The sequence below is a fragment of the Macaca thibetana genome, chromosome X (assembly GCF_024542745.1).
Source record: "Macaca thibetana thibetana isolate TM-01 chromosome X, ASM2454274v1, whole genome shotgun sequence".
NCBI lineage: Eukaryota > Metazoa > Chordata > Mammalia > Primates > Cercopithecidae > Macaca > Macaca thibetana.
Window position 1 is genome coordinate 49,028,901 of NC_065598.1, and position 25,669 is coordinate 49,054,569.

The following is a 25,669-nucleotide window of genomic DNA, read 5'->3' on the forward strand; positions in this document are numbered from 1 at the left end:
TACAAGCGTGAGCCACCATGCCCGGCGGAGACATAATTCTTATATATTGGTTTTCTATCTAGCAGCCTTGTGAAATATGCTTATGAACTCTAAAAGTTTATTTCTAGATCATTTTCAGTCTTCAACATACAGAAACATATCATCCTTCAATAAGGGCAATTTTATTTCTGCCATTTATTTTTCTTTGTCCTTTTGTATTGTTTGTAGAGACGGGGTTTTGCCATGTTTCCCGTGCTGTTCTTGGACTCCTGAGTGCAAGTGATGCACCCGCCTTGCCTCCCACAGTGCTGGGATTACAGGCATGGGCCTCCGTATCAGGACTGTTGCTGCCGTTGTAAAGACTTTTATTTGCTTTTCTGATTTTATGGCATTGCGCAGACCCACCTGTTCCATGGTGATAGTGGACATCCTTGTCTTATCCCTGATGAGAAACGGAAAACTTTCAACATTTCACTGTCATATTTACTGTCCTTTTTTTGTAGACGGACTTCTTCAGAGTAAGTCATTCCATTCTGTTCTAAATATGCTGAGCGTATTCATTTGAATCTATGTTGAGTTTCATCAAACAGTGCATCTATTTCGACCACAGCATTTTTTCCCATTCATCTGTTAATATAGTGAATTCGATTGATAAAATTGGATGTTTTTATGTTCAATTTTTAAAACTTGAGACAGGGTCTCACTCTGTCATCCAGGCTGGGGTGCAGTGGTGTTATCAGAGCTCACTGCAGCCTTGACCTCCTGGGCTGAAGCGATCCTCCGACATCAGCCTCCTGAGTAGCTGTGAGTCTAGGTACATGCCACCATGCCCAGGTAATTTTTTGACGGCTTTTTCTTTGTTTTTTGTAGTGATGACATTTTCTGATGTTGCTCAGGCTGGTCTCGATGGAAGTCCTGAGCTCAGGTGCTCCGGCCAGCACAGCCTCCCAAAATACTAGGATTACAGGCGTAAGACTTGGCCTGATCAGGTTTTTTTCGCATATAGGGGTCTTATCTATACAAAGACTAAACTTATCTGTACCTTTGTGCAGGTGGGCAAAGACTTGCATGATGAAATTTACCATTCTGTTGATTTAAAGACAACTATCCTTGACTTACCAGTGTGTAAGTCCATGAAAGCATAATTATGTTGAAAGCATACATTGCTATGGGTGTTGGGAACCCTGCAGTTTCTGCTGCTGTGGGAGCATGTCCTTGGAAGTACCTTTCGTCTGTTTTTTCAACTCGAAACATCTTAGGACCATGGGTTGTGACTGGTAGGACTATGTATCTTGCTAGTTTCAAGACGGAGTTGATTTTCACATGGTGCCACTGTGGCTGTCCCGTTTCCCTAATACTGTCATTTCTTCTGTGATTCTGATGCCACAAATGATAGCTATCGTTTTAGTATTTCTTTACAGGTCCTAGAGTTTGTATTCATTTTTCCTTCAGTCTCTTTCTGAGAATTGTTCACATTGAAGAATTTCTTTTTGGTGTAGACTGCTATTGCTGTTTTTGCAGGTGGTCTACCTGTCTTCCCAGGCAGTCACCGTGGCTCTTGTCCCCATGGTGGGGCCAGGGCAAGAGAGGACCCTGGGTGTGTGTTTGTGTGTGTATGTGTGTGTGTCGGGGGTCAGTTCAGTTGAAAATCGAGTGAGTTTTGAGGGGAGCACTACTTGAGGTATTTGAGTCCCAGAAACATAGGAAACAGCAAAGGGAAGTTGGATTCCATTATCCTCAGTGGATGGGAATCCGGGGTTTGGGGCATTGGGCTGGGAACTGCAGCCCGCCCAGGCCCGCAGCCGCGCATGCTCCCTGGGCCCCCGTCTCAGTGCGCATGTTCACTGGGCGTCTTCCGCCCGGCCCGTTAGCCCACGTGAAGAACGCCAGGGAGCTGTGAGGCTGTGCGCTCTCGTTCTTGCCGTCTGGACTCTTTTTCCCCTACTGAGATTCGTCTGGTAGGTCTGCAGGCCAGTCATCCTGGGGGCTGAAGTGAGGGTGAAGAGGGCCTCGGGTGGGTCCGGTGGATCCCGCTTCCTGGTCTGTGGCCTCTGAGGGAGAAGGACCTCGAGGTCGTCCTCCTTCTCTTGTCAGGCTACCAGGCCACCATCGACTTTGTGGTCGTGAGGGGGCCTGGACAGGGAGGAAGGTGGTCCGCAGAGGGAAGGCGGTCAGGGGCTCAGGTGAAGATGGGGTGAGTGCTGTTTGGGGGATGGAAGTCCCGAGGTGCCCAGAACCCCCGACGACACAGGGCAGATGCCTGAATGGGCTGCTCGGTGGGGGCAGGGCGGGTGGTAAAGAAGGAACCTGGCACCTGGGAAGGCTACGGCCTGGTGAGCGCCCCCCAGCGGTGTGGAGTGTGGAGCGCCTGAGTGAGAAGCACTGCAAGGTCTCACGTCCGCCAAGGAAGGTCCGGGAAAAGTGGGAAGGAGTGGGCGAGGCAGTGCGGTGCAACGAAACTTAACGTGAGATGGGGTGAATGGCTCTAGGAAGCGGGAGTTGCCCAAAGCAGCCATCACGGGAATTGTGATTCACTAGTGTTTTCGTGGGGAGTCCGCTTGTGAAACTAAACCTCATCGGAAATGACCTCTATCTGCGGGGCACAGTGGTGCTCGCCTGTAGTCCGAGTTACTCGGGACACAGAGGCGGGAGGATCCCTTGAGCAGGAGGTCGAGGCTGCAGTGAGCTGTGATCGCCCCGCTGCACTCCAGCCTGAGCAACACAGCGAGACCCCGCGTCCAAAAGAAATTTAGAAAAAAATGTCCTCTGCCTCTTGCCACACGCCTTAAGATGACTGCTCTGCCAGCTTGGCCAGCATAAATGGCTTTGTAGACACTTAGAAAACGTACACACATATGCTTAACTCTGGGACTTATTTTGAGAATATTTTCAAAATTAAAACGACAAGTTAACATTGATCCATGGAAGTGATGGAATATAGCAGCCCTCTGGAGCGCATGTTGCCAATCACGGTTGTCTGTTTTCAGTGTGAAGTATGAGTTGGCGAGGAAGATCGACCTACCGGCGTAGACCAAGACGCTATGTAGAGCCTCCTGAAATGATTGGGCCTATGCTGGTGAGCGCTTAAACGTTAATTCGATGTTTTCTATTAGCAGAAATTAATTTTTGCGATAGTGTTGTTGCATTAGTATGGAAATGCTGAGAAACGTCTTTCCTGCTGATAAAACATGATTATGGCGTCTCATGAAGGAAACATTGATTCTGGGGGATTTTTTGTTTTTCCTCTTGTGTTCTTCAGCTTTTGCCCATGACTTCTTTCTCATGCTTTGTTTGTTAATGACGGATCGTACACATGTATTCCAACACAGAGTATAATAGCTTCCAAAGTCCTTGTGCGTCACTTTTCTCACAGTAACCTCCCTGTGGGTAGAGTAACGTTCTTGGCCATAGAGAATAGAGTTGGAGAAATGTCTTTAGGCTTATTTATGATCAGAAACAGCTATGTATTCTGTGTATATATGTAAAATTTTATATCAATAGCAAAACTTGTTTTTTTTTCTTTATTTGCATACCCACACATATTCCGCAGCCCGAGCAGTTCAGTGATGAAGAAGTGGAACCACCAAAACCTGAAGAAGGGGAACCAGCAACTCAAAGTCAGGATCCTGCACCTGCTCAGGAGGGAGAGGATGAGGGAGCATCTGCAGGTCAAGGTGATGGAAAGGGAAGAAGAATGCCCGCTGGTGTGTGTGTGTCTGTGTGTGTGCGTGTGCGTGTGTGCATGTGTGTGTGTGTTATGCATTGTCACATAGCAGGAACAGGAGGAAAGAAATCAATGGAAAGAATGCCTGAAATTGACTGGAAAAGCCAGGAGGCTATGTAGTTTGCAGCTTAGCTTAGGCAAATCCCTCACTATGATAAAATTTCTCGACTTTATGAATGAGAGAATAGAGGTGCCGGGATTGTGTTTTATCCGAGCACCCTTGACTGGTGAAGACAAAATTTGTACTTCGTTCCAAGGTTTGTGTCTTCCTATCATCTGTGTTGCTATAAAGAAGGAAAGATTTTGCTGAAAATGCTTAAAACTCAAATGCTTTCCTGTAAGGTAGCTTAGTACTGGCCCAAGAAGAGACCCAGTTCAGAGGAGCAGAAGCAGCTCCAAAAACCGAGTCGCTGAATGTTGGCCACCGTTTCCTTTGATTGATATTTTTATATGGTACGTTTGATAAAAGCTGGATAAACGAGGATACTGCCATACAGGTAGCTGGTTTAGTGATTTTCTAAGTGGCTTTTAGGAGGTGATTAAATCCTTTTATGCTTGGAAAAGCAGAAAAGGAGTTATCCTGGGATTAACATGAGGTGGAAATAATTTCTCCGAGATAAAATGTTTTGAAAGGAAACATTTATGTAACTGAGGTCATGGATTATTCCAGGGATTCATTGTTAAAAGTTTCTAGAATATGACTGATAACAATTCCCATTACTTGCTGTCCACCCACTCCCTTATTCTCAGTGCGGGACAGTATATTTTGTGTGATTCACAAACAATGTTATATTTGGTGCTTTGTTCTTCACGGGGTTCATTTATGGAATATTACATTTGGGACCTTCGGACCTAATATAACTTTGTTTGAAGAAAGTTAAGTTTCTGTTTATCCCAGTAGGTAATGGGTGTCATGACTGTAAGATTTTCCATAGTCCTCAAATCCGTTCAGCCAATCAGTCCTTCAGAAATTGACATTGTAATTGTAACTGAAATCCTATCCATGTTGTAGACTTCAGATGTCTTAGGTGATGCACACTGCTCTTGGTACTCTATGGCTGAATATAAGCATTATGCATGTCCTGTGGTTTATCCTCAGATTGTCATTTAGGAGAAAGGTCTCAAGCTGGGCTGAACGCCGTGCACTCATAGTCCCAGCTACTTGGGAGGCTGAGGTGAGAGGATCGCTTGAGCCCTGGCGTTCAAGCCCAGCCTGGGAAACATAGCGAGATCTCATCAGTAATAAAGAAACAAACAAACAAGTAAATAAATAAAGGTTTCATGGTATAGGAAAACACAGATTCAAAGTTTGTGCCTAGTGGCTGGTAATGTTGCAGACATAACTCCTTAGTGAACTGTACCACTTAAAAAAAGACGGTAAGTTTGAGGATATGTGTATTTTTTTTACCACAATTGAAAGAAAACCTCCTCTCTTCCTAAACTTCAGTGTAGTTGTCATATATTCTTTAAAATTTTTACTGTGTCTATATTCAAGACATAACATTTATAGAAAATTTGCAAGAATAGTACAACGAACTCATATACTTTTCACCTAGATTCACCAGTTGTTAATAGCTTTCTCTCCGTAGGTTTTATATCTCTTCCCTCCCTCTCTTACCCGGCTGCCCACACACTCACACACACCCCACACGCGGATATATGTTTACTGTTATTAATGCTGACTTGTTTAGATAAAGTTTCAGGTATCATGGTCCTTTCCCCAATGTACTCGAGGGTGTGTATATCGTCAGCACAAAGAGAAAGTCATTTCTTGGATCATCACTGCAGAAAGATCAAAATCAGGAAATTTAACAATGAGAAAATGCAGTCATTTAATACGCAGTGCATACTCAAATTTTGCCAGCTCCCCAGACAACTTCTTTCTTCCTTTCGTTATTCTTTGTTGAGACGGAGTCTCCCTCTGTTGCCCAGGTTGGAGTGCAGTAGTGCGATCTTGGCTCACTGCAACCTACACCTCCCAGGTTCTAGGGAATCTCACGCCTCAGCCTGCCGTGTAGCTGGGCCTACAGGCGCCGGCCACTGCGGTCTTGAACTTCTGACCTCACCTGATCTGCCCACCTTGGCATCCCAAAGTGTTTGGATTGCAGGCGTGAGACCCCACGCCCGGCCCAGATAATGTTATTGATAGGATTTCTTTTTCTGATCCAGAGTCCGGTTCAGGATCACGTCTTACATGTGCTTTTCAGGTGTTTTTAGTTTCCTTTAATCTAGAATGTTTCCTTAATTTTTCTTTGTCATTCATGATACAGACATTTTTGGAGAGGATAGACCAGTTGGTTTGCAGAATGTTCTGCAGTTTGGGCTTTTTCGTGTATTTTTTAAAGACCTTTTTTCGACTCAGCGTTGATTGGTGGCTACTCAGGCCATAGGAGAGTCTGAGTGCTAGGAGTGTAAGTGCTGTGAGAGACAGGATTTCAGCCTTGAGTCATTTGATGAGGTAAGGACAATCAGAAGAAGAATAACAGAGAAGAGCAAAGGAGTCCACAACGTTGTCTGAGGGCAGTCTTCGGAAAGGAAGAGGGTAATATTTGGAACACCTTGTTTTCCTGTTTTCTGCTAACAGACTCCTGAAATAATGTTCCTGGGATTCTTGTCAACACATCTATTATTACAGTAGCTAAAGCTTTGATATAATAACTCAGAGAGCATGAGTATTATTTTCTTATTGACATTTTATATTTTACTGCTTAAATTGATATGTATTTTTTATTTTCAAGGGCCAGAGCCTGAAGCTGAGAGCCAGGAAGAGGTTCGCCCGACGCCCGATTATGAGCGTGAAGATGGTCCTGATGTCCAGGAGATGAGCCTGCCAAATCCAGAGGAGGTGAAAAGGCCTGAATAAGGTAGGCAATCCATTAGACATGCAGATCGTAGGGTGTCTGTTTCCACAGTATTGTATAATAATAATAATAGTTATTTTTTGAGACAGAGTCTCGCTCTGTCGACCAAGCTGGAGTGCAGTGGTCCCACCTCGGTCACTGGAACTTCAGCCTCCCGGGTTCAAGTCATTCTCCTGCGTGTGCCTCCCGAGTAGCCAGGCTTACAGACGTGCTCCACCGTTCCCAGCTAATTTTTGTATGTTTAGTATTGATGGGGTTTTGTTCCGTTGCACAGGTTGGTCCCGAACTCCTGGCCTCGGGTTATCCACGTGCCTCGCCTTTGAAATTTCCAGGATTACAGGCGAGAGCCACGGAGCCCGACCCAGCATTATATTTTTAATAGCAGAGAAGTAACAGTACTGCCTCTGTAATACTAGAGTTCTTATATAGAAAGGTTATTTGAAACGTAGTTCAGGCCCCAGCACCCGACTGATAGGCTGTCAGATATAGAAACAAACTGAGTCAAAGCCATGTTGAATGAAGATTTGAGTCTAAATCCTTGAACCAATAGCTCATAATTTTGAGATGCGTTTGTAAAGATCTGCTTTTAACAAATACATAACACATTTGTAACACGCATCACTTGGTGTGAAAAATGCCGAAGCACTGATGCGGGTTCTAATACCAGCTCTTACAGCCTTGGCGAGATGCTGAGTGAGTCCTTTCACTTCTAAAGCTGTCTTTGGTTCTTATGAAAATAGTGAGTTGAAGTCAGAGATTTTAAAACCATTTTCCCTTCTGGTTCTTTCATACTCTGATCCTGTTGTATAGAATGCATGGGATACAGAGATCATCTGCTTCGCATGATGTGTTGATCCCAAATCATGAAACCCTGCCTGAGTCATCTGAAAATCTCTAAATTGAGATTTCATTGCTACTAAGAAAGTGAGCGGTCACTCTGCTTCATCTTAGTTTTTCCGTGTGGAGAGCTGAATAGATATGGTAGTATCTTGTCAAATTGTGAATTCTCCCTCCTCTTTGTTTGTTTGAGACAGAGTCTCAGTCTGTCACCCAGGCTGGAGTACAGTGGTGTGATTTCAGCTCACTGCAACCTCTGGCTCCCTGGCTAAAGCAGTCCTCCCACCTCAGCCTCCTGAGTGGCTGAAAGTATATGCACAAGCCACCGTGCCTAAGTTGTTTTTTTTTTTTTTTTCTGTTAAATTAAAAAAAAAATTTTTTTTGTCGAGATGAGGTCTCACTATGTTGCCCAGGCTGGGATTCTCTGGCTTTTAATGAACAATTGCTTTTAAAATCTTTCCTCACGGAAACCTTGAGTGATGAAATTATCAACTGGCGAGAGACCGGTTAGTTCCTATCCTCTGTGGCATGTAGGTCAGTGATGCTCAGCATGGGTGTGAGTAAGATGCCTGTGCTATGCACGCTCCCTGCCACACTGTCAGTCTTCATGAGCCAGTATTTCTAATAAGACTGTTGACACATATGTGATATAATCATCTCTCACCATATCAAATGTTACATGTAAGTTTCGGCTTTAGAGACATGGATTGATCAGATTTAAAGTTGAAAGACCATGACTTTAGGACTTCCTGACTAATCAACTGAAGTATGTTTTACACATGTGTTTTCCAAATTCCTGACTGTGAATTGTAAGTGCTTTTGAATTGAAAGGAAGCACTGGATGTTTAGGGAAGAAATTACCTTTAAATTCTACAGGTCCGTCCTCAAAGTGTATTGAGGTTTAATTGGATGTAAGACACAGGATCACCCTTTGGGTTTTGTTTCTAGTCCATTTAACAAAATCCAAACTGTAGTGTGTTTTGTATGCCTTTAGGGTCATTTAAATAATCTGTTGCTAAGTCACGTTGCTAATTGTTATGTTTCTGTTACAGGTGAAAAGCAATGACAGTGTTAAAAGAAGACACGCTGAAATGATGCAGGCTGCTCCTATGTTGAAAATTTGTTCATTACAATTCTCCCAATAAAGCTTTACAGCCCTCTGCAAAGAAGTCTTGCGCATCTTTTGTGAACTTTATTTCTAGCTTTTTGATGCTGTGAGACATGTATCATTCTTTGAAATGTTATATTCCACCTGTTTGAGCTGGTATGTAGAGACATCATTCTTTTATCTTTCTTTCATTTTTCCCTTTGGCGACAGAGTCTCGCTGTGTCACCCAGGCTGGAGTGCAGTGGCGCGATCTCTGCTCACTGCCACCCCCGCCTCCCGGATTCAAGCAATTCTCTGCCTTAGCCTCCCAAGTAGCTGGGATTACAGGCGCCCACCAGCACGCCCGGCTAAGTTTTGTATTTTTAGTAGAGATGGGCTTTCACCATCTTGGCTAGGGTGCTCTTGAATTCCTGACCTCGTGATTCACCCGCCTCGGCCTTCCAAAGTGTTGGGATTACAAGCGTGAGCCACCATGCCCGGCGGAGACATAATTCTTATATATTGGTTTTCTATCTAGCAGCCTTGTGAAATATGCTTATGAACTCTAAAAGTTTATTTCTAGATCATTTTCAGTCTTCAACATACAGAAACATATCATCCTTCAATAAGGGCAATTTTATTTCTGCCATTTATTTTTCTTTGTCCTTTTGTATTGTTTGTAGAGACGGGGTTTTGCCATGTTTCCCGTGCTGTTCTTGGACTCCTGAGTGCAAGTGATGCACCCGCCTTGCCTCCCACAGTGCTGGGATTACAGGCATGGGCCTCCGTATCAGGACTGTTGCTGCCGTTGTAAAGACTTTTATTTGCTTTTCTGATTTTATGGCATTGCGCAGACCCACCTGTTCCATGGTGATAGTGGACATCCTTGTCTTATCCCTGATGAGAAACGGAAAACTTTCAACATTTCACTGTCATATTTACTGTCCTTTTTTTGTAGACGGACTTCTTCAGAGTAAGTCATTCCATTCTGTTCTAAATATGCTGAGCGTATTCATTTGAATCTATGTTGAGTTTCATCAAACAGTGCATCTATTTCGACCACAGCATTTTTTCCCATTCATCTGTTAATATAGTGAATTCGATTGATAAAATTGGATGTTTTTATGTTCAATTTTTAAAACTTGAGACAGGGTCTCACTCTGTCATCCAGGCTGGGGTGCAGTGGTGTTATCAGAGCTCACTGCAGCCTTGACCTCCTGGGCTGAAGCGATCCTCCGACATCAGCCTCCTGAGTAGCTGTGAGTCTAGGTACATGCCACCATGCCCAGGTAATTTTTTGACGGCTTTTTCTTTGTTTTTTGTAGTGATGACATTTTCTGATGTTGCTCAGGCTGGTCTCGATGGAAGTCCTGAGCTCAGGTGCTCCGGCCAGCACAGCCTCCCAAAATACTAGGATTACAGGCGTAAGACTTGGCCTGATCAGGTTTTTCGCATATAGGGGTCTTATCTATACAAAGACTAAACTTATCTGTACCTTTGTGCAGGTGGGCAAAGACTTGCATGATGAAATTTACCATTCTGTTGATTTAAAGACAACTATCCTTGACTTACCAGTGTGTAAGTCCATGAAAGCATAATTATGTTGAAAGCATACATTGCTATGGGTGTTGGGAACCCTGCAGTTTCTGCTGCTGTGGGAGCATGTCCTTGGAAGTACCTTTCGTCTGTTTTTTCAACTCGAAACATCTTAGGACCATGGGTTGTGACTGGTAGGACTATGTATCTTGCTAGTTTCAAGACGGAGTTGATTTTCACATGGTGCCACTGTGGCTGTCCCGTTTCCCTAATACTGTCATTTCTTCTGTGATTCTGATGCCACAAATGATAGCTATCGTTTTAGTATTTCTTTACAGGTCCTAGAGTTTGTATTCATTTTTCCTTCAGTCTCTTTCTGAGAATTGTTCACATTGAAGAATTTCTTTTTGGTGTAGACTGCTATTGCTGTTTTTGCAGGTGGTCTACCTGTCTTCCCAGGCAGTCACCGTGGCTCTTGTCCCCATGGTGGGGCCAGGGCAAGAGAGGACCCTGGGTGTGTGTTTTGTGTGTGTATGTGTGTGTGTCGGGGGTCAGTTCAGTTGAAAATCGAGTGAGTTTTGAGGGGAGCACTACTTGAGGTATTTGAGTCCCAGAAACATAGGAAACAGCAAAGGGAAGTTGGATTCCATTATCCTCAGTGGATGGGAATCCGGGGTTTGGGGCATTGGGCTGGGAACTGCAGCCCGCCCAGGCCCGCAGCCGCGCATGCTCCCTGGGCCCCCGTCTCAGTGCGCATGTTCACTGGGCGTCTTCCGCCCGGCCCGTTAGCCCACGTGAAGAACGCCAGGGAGCTGTGAGGCTGTGCGCTCTCGTTCTTGCCGTCTGGACTCTTTTTTCCCCCCTACTGAGATTCGTCTGGTAGGTCTGCAGGCCAGTCATCCTGGGGGCTGAAGTGAGGGTGAAGAGGGCCTCGGGTGGGTCCGGTGGATCCCGCTTCCTGGTCTGTGGCCTCTGAGGGAGAAGGACCTCGAGGTCGTCCTCCTTCTCTTGTCAGGCTACCAGGCCACCATCGACTTTGTGGTCGTGAGGGGGCCTGGACAGGGAGGAAGGTGGTCCGCAGAGGGAAGGCGGTCAGGGGCTCAGGTGAAGATGGGGTGAGTGCTGTTTGGGGGATGGAAGTCCCGAGGTGCCCAGAACCCCCGACGACACAGGGCAGATGCCTGAATGGGCTGCTCGGTGGGGGCAGGGCGGGTGGTAAAGAAGGAACCTGGCACCTGGGAAGGCTACGGCCTGGTGAGCGCCCCCCAGCGGTGTGGAGTGTGGAGCGCCTGAGTGAGAAGCACTGCAAGGTCTCACGTCCGCCAAGGAAGGTCCGGGAAAAGTGGGAAGGAGTGGGCGAGGCAGTGCGGTGCAACGAAACTTAACGTGAGATGGGGTGAATGGCTCTAGGAAGCGGGAGTTGCCCAAAGCAGCCATCACGGGAATTGTGATTCACTAGTGTTTTCGTGGGGAGTCCGCTTGTGAAACTAAACCTCATCGGAAATGACCTCTATCTGCGGGGCACAGTGGTGCTCGCCTGTAGTCCGAGTTACTCGGGACACAGAGGCGGGAGGATCCCTTGAGCAGGAGGTCGAGGCTGCAGTGAGCTGTGATCGCCCCGCTGCACTCCAGCCTGAGCAACACAGCGAGACCCCGCGTCCAAAAGAAATTTAGAAAAAAATGTCCTCTGCCTCTTGCCACACGCCTTAAGATGACTGCTCTGCCAGCTTGGCCAGCATAAATGGCTTTGTAGACACTTAGAAAACGTACACACATATGCTTAACTCTGGGACTTATTTTGAGAATATTTTCAAAATTAAAACGACAAGTTAACATTGATCCATGGAAGTGATGGAATATAGCAGCCCTCTGGAGCGCATGTTGCCAATCACGGTTGTCTGTTTTCAGTGTGAAGTATGAGTTGGCGAGGAAGATCGACCTACCGGCGTAGACCAAGACGCTATGTAGAGCCTCCTGAAATGATTGGGCCTATGCTGGTGAGCGCTTAAACGTTAATTCGATGTTTTCTATTAGCAGAAATTAATTTTTGCGATAGTGTTGTTGCATTAGTATGGAAATGCTGAGAAACGTCTTTCCTGCTGATAAAACATGATTATGGCGTCTCATGAAGGAAACATTGATTCTGGGGGATTTTTTGTTTTTCCTCTTGTGTTCTTCAGCTTTTGCCCATGACTTCTTTCTCATGCTTTGTTTGTTAATGACGGATCGTACACATGTATTCCAACACAGAGTATAATAGCTTCCAAAGTCCTTGTGCGTCACTTTTCTCACAGTAACCTCCCTGTGGGTAGAGTAACGTTCTTGGCCATAGAGAATAGAGTTGGAGAAATGTCTTTAGGCTTATTTATGATCAGAAACAGCTATGTATTCTGTGTATATATGTAAAATTTTATATCAATAGCAAAACTTGTTTTTTTTTTCTTTATTTGCATACCCACACATATTCCGCAGCCCGAGCAGTTCAGTGATGAAGAAGTGGAACCACCAAAACCTGAAGAAGGGGAACCAGCAACTCAAAGTCAGGATCCTGCACCTGCTCAGGAGGGAGAGGATGAGGGAGCATCTGCAGGTCAAGGTGATGGAAAGGGAAGAAGAATGCCCGCTGGTGTGTGTGTGTCTGTGTGTGTGCGTGTGCGTGTGTGCATGTGTGTGTGTGTTATGCATTGTCACATAGCAGGAACAGGAGGAAAGAAATCAATGGAAAGAATGCCTGAAATTGACTGGAAAAGCCAGGAGGCTATGTAGTTTGCAGCTTAGCTTGGGCAAATCCCTCACTATGATAAAATTTCTCGACTTTATGAATGAGAGAATAGAGGTGCCGGGATTGTGTTTTATCCGAGCACCCTTGACTGGTGAAGACAAAATTTGTACTTCGTTCCAAGGTTTGTGTCTTCCTATCATCTGTGTTGCTATAAAGAAGGAAAGATTTTGCTGAAAATGCTTAAAACTCAAATGCTTTCCTGTAAGGTAGCTTAGTACTGGCCCAAGAAGAGACCCAGTTCAGAGGAGCAGAAGCAGCTCCAAAAACCGAGTCGCTGAATGTTGGCCACCGTTTCCTTTGATTGATATTTTTATATGGTACGTTTGATAAAAGCTGGATAAACGAGGATACTGCCATACAGGTAGCTGGTTTAGTGATTTTCTAAGTGGCTTTTAGGAGGTGATTAAATCCTTTTATGCTTGGAAAAGCAGAAAAGGAGTTATCCTGGGATTAACATGAGAGGTGGAAATAATTTCTCCGAGATAAAATGTTTTGAAAGGAAACATTTATGTAACTGAGGTCATGGATTATTCCAGGGATTCATTGTTAAAAGTTTCTAGAATATGACTGATAACAATTCCCATTACTTGCTGTCCACCCACTCCCTTATTCTCAGTGCGGGACAGTATATTTTGTGTGATTCACAAACAATGTTATATTTGGTGCTTTGTTCTTCACGGGGTTCATTTATGGAATTTTACATTTGGGACCTTCGGACCTAATATAACTTTGTTTGAAGAAAGTTAAGTTTCTGTTTATCCCAGTAGGTAATGGGTGTCATGACTGTAAGATTTTCCATAGTCCTCAAATCCGTTCAGCCAATCAGTCCTTCAGAAATTGACATTGTAATTGTAACTGAAATCCTATCCATGTTGTAGACTTCAGATGTCTTAGGTGATGCACACTGCTCTTGGTACTCTATGGCTGAATATAAGCATTATGCATGTCCTGTGGTTTATCCTCAGATTGTCATTTAGGAGAAAGGTCTCAAGCTGGGCTGAACGCCGTGCACTCATAGTCCCAGCTACTTGGGAGGCTGAGGTGAGAGGATCGCTTGAGCCCTGGCGTTCAAGCCCAGCCTGGGAAACATAGCGAGATCTCATCAGTAATAAAGAAACAAACAAACAAGTAAATAAATAAAGGTTTCATGGTATAGGAAAACACAGATTCAAAGTTTGTGCCTAGTGGCTGGTAATGTTGCAGACATAACTCCTTAGTGAACTGTACCACTTAAAAAAAGACGGTAAGTTTGAGGATATGTGTATTTTTTTACCACAATTGAAAGAAAACCTCCTCTCTTCCTAAACTTCAGTGTAGTTGTCATATATTCTTTAAAATTTTTACTGTGTCTATATTCAAGACATAACATTTATAGAAAATTTGCAAGAATAGTACAACGAACTCATATACTTTTCACCTAGATTCACCAGTTGTTAATAGCTTTCTCTCCGTAGGTTTTATATCTCTTCCCTCCCTCTCTTACCCGGCTGCCCACACACTCACACACACCCACACGCGGATATATGTTTACTGTTATTAATGCTGACTTGTTTAGATAAAGTTTCAGGTATCATGGTCCTTTCCCCTATGTACTCGAGGGTGTGTATATCGTCAGCACAAAGAGAAAGTCATTTCTTGGATCATCACTGCAGAAAGATCAAAATCAGGAAATTTAACAATGAGAAAATGCAGTCATTTAATACGCAGTGCATACTCAAATTTTGCCAGCTCCCCAGACAACTTCTTTCTTCCTTTCGTTATTCTTTGTTGAGACGGAGTCTCCCTCTGTTGCCCAGGTTGGAGTGCAGTAGTGCGATCTTGGCTCACTGCAACCTACACCTCCCAGGTTCTAGGGAATCTCACGCCTCAGCCTGCCGTGTAGCTGGGCCTACAGGCGCCGGCCACTGCGGTCTTGAACTTCTGACCTCACCTGATCTGCCCACCTTGGCATCCCAAAGTGTTTGGATTGCAGGCGTGAGACCCCACGCCCGGCCCAGATAATGTTATTGATAGGATTTCTTTTTCTGATCCAGAGTCCGGTTCAGGATCACGTCTTACATGTGCTTTTCAGGTGTTTTTAGTTTCCTTTAATCTAGAATGTTTCCTTAATTTTTCTTTGTCATTCATGATACAGACATTTTTGGAGAGGATAGACCAGTTGGTTTGCAGAATGTTCTGCAGTTTGGGCTTTTTCGTGTATTTTTTAAAGACCTTTTTTCGACTCAGCGTTGATTGGTGGCTACTCAGGCCATAGGAGAGTCTGAGTGCTAGGAGTGTAAGTGCTGTGAGAGACAGGATTTCAGCCTTGAGTCATTTGATGAGGTAAGGACAATCAGAAGAAGAATAACAGAGAAGAGCAAAGGAGTCCACAACGTTGTCTGAGGGCAGTCTTCGGAAAGGAAGAGGGTAATATTTGGAACACCTTGTTTTCCTGTTTTCTGCTAACAGACTCCTGAAATAATGTTCCTGGGATTCTTGTCAACACATCTATTATTACAGTAGCTAAAGCTTTGATATAATAACTCAGAGAGCATGAGTATTATTTTCTTATTGACATTTTATATTTTACTGCTTAAATTGATATGTATTTTTTATTTTCAAGGGCCAGAGCCTGAAGCTGAGAGCCAGGAAGAGGTTCGCCCGACGCCCGATTATGAGCGTGAAGATGGTCCTGATGTCCAGGAGATGAGCCTGCCAAATCCAGAGGAGGTGAAAAGGCCTGAATAAGGTAGGCAATCCATTAGACATGCAGATCGTAGGGTGTCTGTTTCCACAGTATTGTATAATAATAATAATAGTTATTTTTTGAGACAGAGTCTCGCTCTGTCGACCAAGCTGGAGTGCAGTGGTCCCACCTCGGTCACTGGAACTTCAGCCTCCCGGGTTCAAGTCATTCTCCTGCGTGTGCCTCCCGAGTAGCCAGGCTTACAGACGTGCTCCACCGTTCCCAGCTAATTTTTGTATGTTTAGTATTGATGGGGTTTTGTTCCGTTGCACAGGTTGGTCCCGAACTCCTGGCCTCGGGTTATCCACGTGCCTCGCCTTTGAAATTTCCAGGATTACAGGCGAGAGCCACGGAGCCCGACCCAGCATTATATTTTTAATAGCAGAGAAGTAACAGTACTGCCTCTGTAATACTAGAGTTCTTATATAGAAAGGTTATTTGAAACGTAGTTCAGGCCCCAGCACCCGACTGATAGGCTGTCAGATATAGAAACAAACTGAGTCAAAGCCATGTTGAATGAAGATTTGAGTCTAAATCCTTGAACCAATAGCTCATAATTTTGAGATGCGTTTGTAAAGATCTGCTTTTAACAAATACATAACACATTTGTAACACGCATCACTTGGTGTGAAAAATGCCGAAGCACTGATGCGGGTTCTAATACCAGCTCTTACAGCCTTGGCGAGATGCTGAGTGAGTCCTTTCACTTCTAAAGCTGTCTTTGGTTCTTATGAAAATAGTGAGTTGAAGTCAGAGATTTTAAAACCATTTTCCCTTCTGGTTCTTTCATACTCTGATCCTGTTGTATAGAATGCATGGGATACAGAGATCATCTGCTTCGCATGATGTGTTGATCCCAAATCATGAAACCCTGCCTGAGTCATCTGAAAATCTCTAAATTGAGATTTCATTGCTACTAAGAAAGTGAGCGGTCACTCTGCTTCATCTTAGTTTTTCCGTGTGGAGAGCTGAATAGATATGGTAGTATCTTGTCAAATTGTGAATTCTCCCTCCTCTTTGTTTGTTTGAGACAGAGTCTCAGTCTGTCACCCAGGCTGGAGTACAGTGGTGTGATTTCAGCTCACTGCAACCTCTGGCTCCCTGGCTAAAGCAGTCCTCCCACCTCAGCCTCCTGAGTGGCTGAAAGTATATGCACAAGCCACCGTGCCTAAGTTGTTTTTTTTTTTTTTTTCTGTTAAATTAAAAAAAAAATTTTTTTTGTCGAGATGAGGTCTCACTATGTTGCCCAGGCTGGGATTCTCTGGCTTTTAATGAACAATTGCTTTTAAAATCTTTCCTCACGGAAACCTTGAGTGATGAAATTATCAACTGGCGAGAGACCGGTTAGTTCCTATCCTCTGTGGCATGTAGGTCAGTGATGCTCAGCATGGGTGTGAGTAAGATGCCTGTGCTATGCACGCTCCCTGCCACACTGTCAGTCTTCATGAGCCAGTATTTCTAATAAGACTGTTGACACATATGTGATATAATCATCTCTCACCATATCAAATGTTACATGTAAGTTTCAGCTTTAGAGACATGGATTGATCAGATTTAAAGTTGAAAGACCATGACTTTAGGACTTCCTGACTAATCAACTGAAGTATGTTTTACACATGTGTTTTCCAAATTCCTGACTGTGAATTGTAAGTGCTTTTGAATTGAAAGGAAGCACTGGATGTTTAGGGAAGAAATTACCTTTAAATTCTACAGGTCCGTCCTCAAAGTGTATTGAGGTTTAATTGGATGTAAGACACAGGATCACCCTTTGGGTTTTGTTTCTAGTCCATTTAACAAAATCCAAACTGTAGTGTGTTTTGTATGCCTTTAGGGTCATTTAAATAATCTGTTGCTAAGTCACGTTGCTAATTGTTATGTTTCTGTTACAGGTGAAAAGCAATGACAGTGTTAAAAGAAGACACGCTGAAATGATGCAGGCTGCTCCTATGTTGAAAATTTGTTCATTACAATTCTCCCAATAAAGCTTTACAGCCCTCTGCAAAGAAGTCTTGCGCATCTTTTGTGAACTTTATTTCTAGCTTTTTGATGCTGTGAGACATGTATCATTCTTTGAAATGTTATATTCCACCTGTTTGAGCTGGTATGTAGAGACATCATTCTTTTATCTTTCTTTCATTTTTCCCTTTGGCGACAGAGTCTCGCTGTGTCACCCAGGCTGGAGTGCAGTGGCGCGATCTCTGCTCACTGCCACCCCCCGCCTCCCGGATTCAAGCAATTCTCTGCCTTAGCCTCCCAAGTAGCTGGGATTACAGGCGCCCACCAGCACGCCCGGCTAAGTTTTGTATTTTTAGTAGAGATGGGCTTTCACCATCTTGGCTAGGGTGCTCTTGAATTCCTGACCTCGTGATTCACCCGCCTCGGCCTTCCAAAGTGTTGGGATTACAAGCGTGAGCCACCATGCCCGGCGGAGACATAATTCTTATATATTGGTTTTCTATCTAGCAGCCTTGTGAAATATGCTTATGAACTCTAAAAGTTTATTTCTAGATCATTTTCAGTCTTCAACATACAGAAACATATCATCCTTCAATAAGGGCAATTTTATTTCTGCCATTTATTTTTCTTTGTCCTTTTGTATTGTTTGTAGAGACGGGGTTTTGCCATGTTTCCCGTGCTGTTCTTGGACTCCTGAGTGCAAGTGATGCACCCGCCTTGCCTCCCACAGTGCTGGGATTACAGGCATGGGCCTCCGTATCAGGACTGTTGCTGCCGTTGTAAAGACTTTTATTTGCTTTTCTGATTTTATGGCATTGCGCAGACCCACCTGTTCCATGGTGATAGTGGACATCCTTGTCTTATCCCTGATGAGAAACGGAAAACTTTCAACATTTCACTGTCATATTTACTGTCCTTTTTTTGTAGACGGACTTCTTCAGAGTAAGTCATTCCATTCTGTTCTAAATATGCTGAGCGTATTCATTTGAATCTATGTTGAGTTTCATCAAACAGTGCATCTATTTCGACCACAGCATTTTTTCCCATTCATCTGTTAATATAGTGAATTCGATTGATAAAATTGGATGTTTTTATGTTCAATTTTTAAAACTTGAGACAGGGTCTCACTCTGTCATCCAGGCTGGGGTGCAGTGGTGTTATCAGAGCTCACTGCAGCCTTGACCTCCTGGGCTGAAGCGATCCTCCGACATCAGCCTCCTGAGTAGCTGTGAGTCTAGGTACATGCCACCATGCCCAGGTAATTTTTTTTTGACGGCTTTTTCTTTGTTTTTTGTAGTGATGACATTTTCTGATGTTGCTCAGGCTGGTCTCGATGGAAGTCCTGAGCTCAGGTGCTCCGGCCAGCACAGCCTCCCAAAATACTAGGATTACAGGCGTAAGACTTGGCCTGATCAGGTTTTTCGCATATAGGGGTCTTATCTATACAAAGACTAAACTTATCTGTACCTTTGTGCAGGTGGGCAAAGACTTGCATGATGAAATTTACCATTCTGTTGATTTAAAGACAACTATCCTTGACTTACCAGTGTGTAAGTCCATGAAAGCATAATTATGTTGAAAGCATACATTGCTATGGGTGTTGGGAACCCTGCAGTTTCTGCTGCTGTGGGAGCATGTCCTTGGAAGTACCTTTCGTCTGTTTTTTCAACTCGAAACATCTTAGGACCATGGGTTGTGACTGGTAGGACTATGTATCTTGCTAGTTTCAAGACGGAGTTGATTTTCACATGGTGCCACTGTGGCTGTCCCGTTTCCCTAATACTGTCATTTCTTCTGTGATTCTGATGCCACAAATGATAGCTATCGTTTTAGTATTTCTTTACAGGTCCTAGAGTTTGTATTCATTTTTCCTTCAGTCTCTTTCTGAGAATTGTTCACATTGAAGAATTTCTTTTTGGTGTAGACTGCTATTGCTGTTTTTGCAGGTGGTCTACCTGTCTTCCCAGGCAGTCACCGTGGCTCTTGTCCCCATGGTGGGGCCAGGGCAAGAGAGGACCCTGGGTGTGTGTTTGTGTGTGTATGTGTGTGTGTCGGGGGTCAGTTCAGTTGAAAATCGAGTGAGTTTTGAGGGGAGCACTACTTGAGGTATTTGAGTCCCAGAAACATAGGAAACAGCAAAGGGAAGTTGGATTCCATTATCGTCAGTGGATGGGAATCCGGGGCTTGGGGCATTGGGCTGGGAACTGCAGCCCGCCCAGGCCCGCAGCCGCGCATGCTCCCTGGGCCCCCGTCTCAGTGCGCATGTTCACTGGGCGTCTTCCGCCCGGCCCGTTAGCCCACGTGAAGAACGCCAGGGAGCTGTGAGGCTGTGCGCTCTCGTTCTTGCCGTCTGGACTCTTTTTCCCCTACTGAGATTCGTCTGGTAGGTCTGCAGGCCAGTCATCCTGGGGGCTGAAGTGAGGGTGAAGAGGGCCTCGGGTGGGTCCGGTGGATCCCGCTTCCTGGTCTGTGGCCTCTGAGGGAGAAGGACCTCGAGGTCGTCCTCCTTCTCTTGTCAGGCTACCAGGCCACCATCGACTTTGTGGTCGTGAGGGGGCCTGGACAGGGAGGAAGGTGGTCCGCAGAGGGAAGGCGGTCAGGGGCTCAGGTGAAGATGGGGTGAGTGCTGTTTGGGGGATGGAAGTCCCGAGGTGCCCAGAACCCCCGACGACACAGGGCAGATGCCTGAATGGGGTGCTCGGTGGGGGCAGGGCGGGTGGTAAAGAAGGAACCTGGCACCTGGGAAGGCTACGGCCTGGTGAGCGCCCCCCAGCGGTGTAGAGTGTGGAGCGCCTGAGTGAGAAGCACTGCAAGGTCTCACGTCCGCCAAGGAAGGTCCGGGAAAAGTGGGAAGGAGTGGGCGAGGCAGTGCGGTGCAACGAAACTTAACGTGAGATGGGGTGAATGGCTCTAGGAAGCGGGAGTTGCCCAAAGCAGCCATCACGGGAATTGTGATTCACTAGTGTTTTCGTGGGGAGTCCGCTTGTGAAACTAAACCTCATCGGAAATGACCTCTATCTGCGGGGCACAGTGGTGCTCGCCTGTAGTCCGAGTTACTCGGGACACAGAGGCGGGAGGATCCCTTGAGCAGGAGGTCGAGGCTGCAGTGAGCTGTGATCGCCCCGCTGCACTCCAGCCTGAGCAACACAGCGAGACCCCGCGTCCAAAAGAAATTTAGAAAAAAATGTCCTCTGCCTCTTGCCACACGCCTTAAGATGACTGCTCTGCCAGCTTGGCCAGCATAAATGGCTTTGTAGACACTTAGAAAACGTACACACATATGCTTAACTCTGGGACTTATTTTGAGAATATTTTCAAAATTAAAACGACAAGTTAACATTGATCCATGGAAGTGATGGAATATAGCAGCCCTCTGGAGCGCATGTTGCCAATCACGGTTGTCTGTTTTCAGTGTGAAGTATGAGTTGGCGAGGAAGATCGACCTACCGGCGTAGACCAAGACGCTATGTAGAGCCTCCTGAAATGATTGGGCCTATGCTGGTGAGCGCTTAAACGTTAATTCGATGTTTTCTATTAGCAGAAATTAATTTTTGCGATAGTGTTGTTGCATTAGTATGGAAATGCTGAGAAACGTCTTTCCTGCTGATAAAACATGATTATGGCGTCTCATGAAGGAAACATTGATTCTGGGGGATTTTTTGTTTTTCCTCTTGTGTTCTTCAGCTTTTGCCCATGACTTCTTTCTCATGCTTTGTTTGTTAATGACGGATCGTACACATGTATTCCAACACAGAGTATAATAGCTTCCAAAGTCCTTGTGCGTCACTTTTCTCACAGTAACCTCCCTGTGGGTAGAGTAACGTTCTTGGCCATAGAGAATAGAGTTGGAGAAATGTCTTTAGGCTTATTTATGATCAGAAACAGCTATGTATTCTGTGTATATATGTAAAATTTTATATCAATAGCAAAACTTGTTTTTTTTTCTTTATTTGCATACCCACACATATTCCGCAGCCCGAGCAGTTCAGTGATGAAGAAGTGGAACCACCAAAACCTGAAGAAGGGGAACCAGCAACTCAAAGTCAGGATCCTGCACCTGCTCAGGAGGGAGAGGATGAGGGAGCATCTGCAGGTCAAGGTGATGGAAAGGGAAGAAGAATGCCCGCTGGTGTGTGTGTGTCTGTGTGTGTGCGTGTGCGTGTGTGCATGTGTGTGTGTGTTATGCATTGTCACATAGCAGGAACAGGAGGAAAGAAATCAATGGAAAGAATGCCTGAAATTGACTGGAAAAGCCAGGAGGCTATGTAGTTTGCAGCTTAGCTTAGGCAAATCCCTCACTATGATAAAATTTCTCGACTTTATGAATGAGAGAATAGAGGTGCCGGGATTGTGTTTTATCCGAGCACCCTTGACTGGTGAAGACAAAATTTGTACTTCGTTCCAAGGTTTGTGTCTTCCTATCATCTGTGTTGCTATAAAGAAGGAAAGATTTTGCTGAAAATGCTTAAAACTCAAATGCTTTCCTGTAAGGTAGCTTAGTACTGGCCCAAGAAGAGACCCAGTTCAGAGGAGCAGAAGCAGCTCCAAAAACCGAGTCGCTGAATGTTGGCCACCGTTTCCTTTGATTGATATTTTTATATGGTACGTTTGATAAAAGCTGGATAAACGAGGATACTGCCATACAGGTAGCTGGTTTAGTGATTTTCTAAGTGGCTTTTAGGAGGTGATTAAATCCTTTTATGCTTGGAAAAGCAGAAAAGGAGTTATCCTGGGATTAACATGAGGTGGAAATAATTTCTCCGAGATAAAATGTTTTGAAAGGAAACATTTATGTAACTGAGGTCATGGATTATTCCAGGGATTCATTGTTAAAAGTTTCTAGAATATGACTGATAACAATTCCCATTACTTGCTGTCCACCCACTCCCTTATTCTCAGTGCGGGACAGTATATTTTGTGTGATTCACAAACAATGTTATATTTGGTGCTTTGTTCTTCACGGGGTTCATTTATGGAATATTACATTTGGGACCTTCGGACCTAATATAACTTTGTTTGAAGAAAGTTAAGTTTCTGTTTATCCCAGTAGGTAATGGGTGTCATGACTGTAAGATTTTCCATAGTCCTCAAATCCGTTCAGCCAATCAGTCCTTCAGAAATTGACATTGTAATTGTAACTGAAATCCTATCCATGTTGTAGACTTCAGATGTCTTAGGTGATGCACACTGCTCTTGGTACTCTATGGCTGAATATAAGCATTATGCATGTCCTGTGGTTTATCCTCAGATTGTCATTTAGGAGAAAGGTCTCAAGCTGGGCTGAACGCCGTGCACTCATAGTCCCAGCTACTTGGGAGGCTGAGGTGAGAGGATCGCTTGAGCCCTGGCGTTCAAGCCCAGCCTGGGAAACATAGCGAGATCTCATCAGTAATAAAGAAACAAACAAACAAGTAAATAAATAAAGGTTTCATGGTATAGGAAAACACAGATTCAAAGTTTGTGCCTAGTGGCTGGTAATGTTGCAGACATAACTCCTTAGTGAACTGTACCACTTAAAAAAAGACGGTAAGTTTGAGGATATGTGTATTTTTTTACCACAATTGAAAGAAAACCTCCTCTCTTCCTAAACTTCAGTGTAGTTGTCATATATTCTTTAAAATTTTTACTGTGTCTATATTCAAGACATAACATTTATAGAAAATTTGCAAGAATAGTACAACGAACTCATATACTTTTCACCTAGATTCACCAGTTGTTAATAGCTTTCTCTCCGTAGGTTTTATATCTCTTCCCTCCCTCTCTTACCCGGCTGCCCACACACTCACACACACACCCACACGCGGATATATGTTTACTGTTATTAATGCTGACTTGTTTAGATAAAGTTTCAGGTATCATGGTCCTTTCCCCAATGTACTCGAGGGTGTGTATATCGTCAGCACAAAGAGAAAGTCATTTCTTGGATCATCACTGCAGAAAGATCAAAATCAGGAAATTTAACAATGAGAAAATGCAGTCATTTAATACGCAGTGCATACTCAAATTTTGCCAGCTCCCCAGACAACTTCTTTCTTCCTTTCGTTATTCTTTGTTGAGACGGAGTCTCCCTCTGTTGCCCAGGTTGGAGTGCAGTAGTGCGATCTTGGCTCACTGCAACCTACACCTCCCAGGTTCTAGGGAATCTCACGCCTCAGCCTGCCGTGTAGCTGGGCCTACAGGCGCCGGCCACTGCGGTCTTGAACTTCTGACCTCACCTGATCTGCCCACCTTGGCATCCCAAAGTGTTTGGATTGCAGGCGTGAGACCCCACGCCCGGCCCAGATAATGTTATTGATAGGATTTCTTTTTCTGATCCAGAGTCCGGTTCAGGATCACGTCTTACATGTGCTTTTCAGGTGTTTTTAGTTTCCTTTAATCTAGAATGTTTCCTTAATTTTTCTTTGTCATTCATGATACAGACATTTTTGGAGAGGATAGACCAGTTGGTTTGCAGAATGTTCTGCAGTTTGGGCTTTTTCGTGTATTTTTTAAAGACCTTTTTTCGACTCAGCGTTGATTGGTGGCTACTCAGGCCATAGGAGAGTCTGAGTGCTAGGAGTGTAAGTGCTGTGAGAGACAGGATTTCAGCCTTGAGTCATTTGATGAGGTAAGGACAATCAGAAGAAGAATAACAGAGAAGAGCAAAGGAGTCCACAACGTTGTCTGAGGGCAGTCTTCGGAAAGGAAGAGGGTAATATTTGGAACACCTTGTTTTCCTGTTTTCTGCTAACAGACTCCTGAAATAATGTTCCTGGGATTCTTGTCAACACATCTATTATTACAGTAGCTAAAGCTTTGATATAATAACTCAGAGAGCATGAGTATTATTTTCTTATTGACATTTTATATTTTACTGCTTAAATTGATATGTATTTTTTATTTTCAAGGGCCAGAGCCTGAAGCTGAGAGCCAGGAAGAGGTTCGCCCGACGCCCGATTATGAGCGTGAAGATGGTCCTGATGTCCAGGAGATGAGCCTGCCAAATCCAGAGGAGGTGAAAAGGCCTGAATAAGGTAGGCAATCCATTAGACATGCAGATCGTAGGGTGTCTGTTTCCACAGTATTGTATAATAATAATAATAGTTATTTTTTGAGACAGAGTCTCGCTCTGTCGACCAAGCTGGAGTGCAGTGGTCCCACCTCGGTCACTGGAACTTCAGCCTCCCGGGTTCAAGTCATTCTCCTGCGTGTGCCTCCCGAGTAGCCAGGCTTACAGACGTGCTCCACCGTTCCCAGCTAATTTTTGTATGTTTAGTATTGATGGGGTTTTGTTCCGTTGCACAGGTTGGTCCCGAACTCCTGGCCTCGGGTTATCCACGTGCCTCGCCTTTGAAATTTCCAGGATTACAGGCGAGAGCCACGGAGCCCGACCCAGCATTATATTTTTAATAGCAGAGAAGTAACAGTACTGCCTCTGTAATACTAGAGTTCTTATATAGAAAGGTTATTTGAAACGTAGTTCAGGCCCCAGCACCCGACTGATAGGCTGTCAGATATAGAAACAAACTGAGTCAAAGCCATGTTGAATGAAGATTTGAGTCTAAATCCTTGAACCAATAGCTCATAATTTTGAGATGCGTTTGTAAAGATCTGCTTTTAACAAATACATAACACATTTGTAACACGCATCACTTGGTGTGAAAAATGCCGAAGCACTGATGCGGGTTCTAATACCAGCTCTTACAGCCTTGGCGAGATGCTGAGTGAGTCCTTTCACTTCTAAAGCTGTCTTTGGTTCTTATGAAAATAGTGAGTTGAAGTCAGAGATTTTAAAACCATTTTCCCTTCTGGTTCTTTCATACTCTGATCCTGTTGTATAGAAATGCATGGGATACAGAGATCATCTGCTTCGCATGATGTGTTGATCCCAAATCATGAAACCCTGCCTGAGTCATCTGAAAATCTCTAAATTGAGATTTCATTGCTACTAAGAAAGTGAGCGGTCACTCTGCTTCATCTTAGTTTTTCCGTGTGGAGAGCTGAATAGATATGGTAGTATCTTGTCAAATTGTGAATTCTCCCTCCTCTTTGTTTGTTTGAGACAGAGTCTCAGTCTGTCACCCAGGCTGGAGTACAGTGGTGTGATTTCAGCTCACTGCAACCTCTGGCTCCCTGGCTAAAGCAGTCCTCCCACCTCAGCCTCCTGAGTGGCTGAAAGTATATGCACAAGCCACCGTGCCTA

At 44.4% G+C, this 25,669-nt stretch overlaps 2 protein-coding genes across 22 annotated transcripts in view; both read left to right on the forward strand.

Moving 5' to 3' along the window:
• The first annotated feature begins 1,817 nt into the window (after positions 1-1,817).
• Positions 1,818-25,669, forward strand: part of LOC126945669 (G antigen 10-like) — a 107,551-nt gene continuing 83,699 nt past the window's right edge. For 5 of the 21 annotated variants that reach the window (XM_050775798.1, XM_050775786.1, XM_050775794.1 and 2 more), the window contains exons 1-3: positions 20,896-20,988; positions 21,463-21,616; positions 24,375-24,500. In XM_050775798.1, the coding sequence (XP_050631755.1) occupies positions 20,908-20,988; positions 21,463-21,616; positions 24,375-24,499 (360 nt within the window). In that variant the 5' untranslated portion in view covers positions 20,896-20,907 and the 3' untranslated portion in view covers position 24,500. Of the gene's footprint in view, positions 1,938-11,928; positions 12,022-12,496; positions 12,651-15,408; positions 15,535-17,420; positions 17,527-19,750; positions 19,871-20,895; positions 20,989-21,462; positions 21,617-24,374; positions 24,501-25,669 lie in introns of those variants that run through there. The other 16 variants (XM_050775787.1, XM_050775795.1, XM_050775797.1 and 13 more) reach the window with 10 other exon arrangements.
• On the forward strand, positions 2,963-8,559 carry LOC126945680 (G antigen 10-like). The gene is made up of 4 exons (XM_050775818.1): positions 2,963-3,055; positions 3,530-3,653; positions 6,442-6,567; positions 8,454-8,559. Exons 1-3 carry the CDS (start codon positions 2,975-2,977, stop codon positions 6,564-6,566), a joined length of 330 nt encoding a protein of 109 aa, XP_050631775.1. The 5' UTR covers positions 2,963-2,974; the 3' UTR covers position 6,567; positions 8,454-8,559.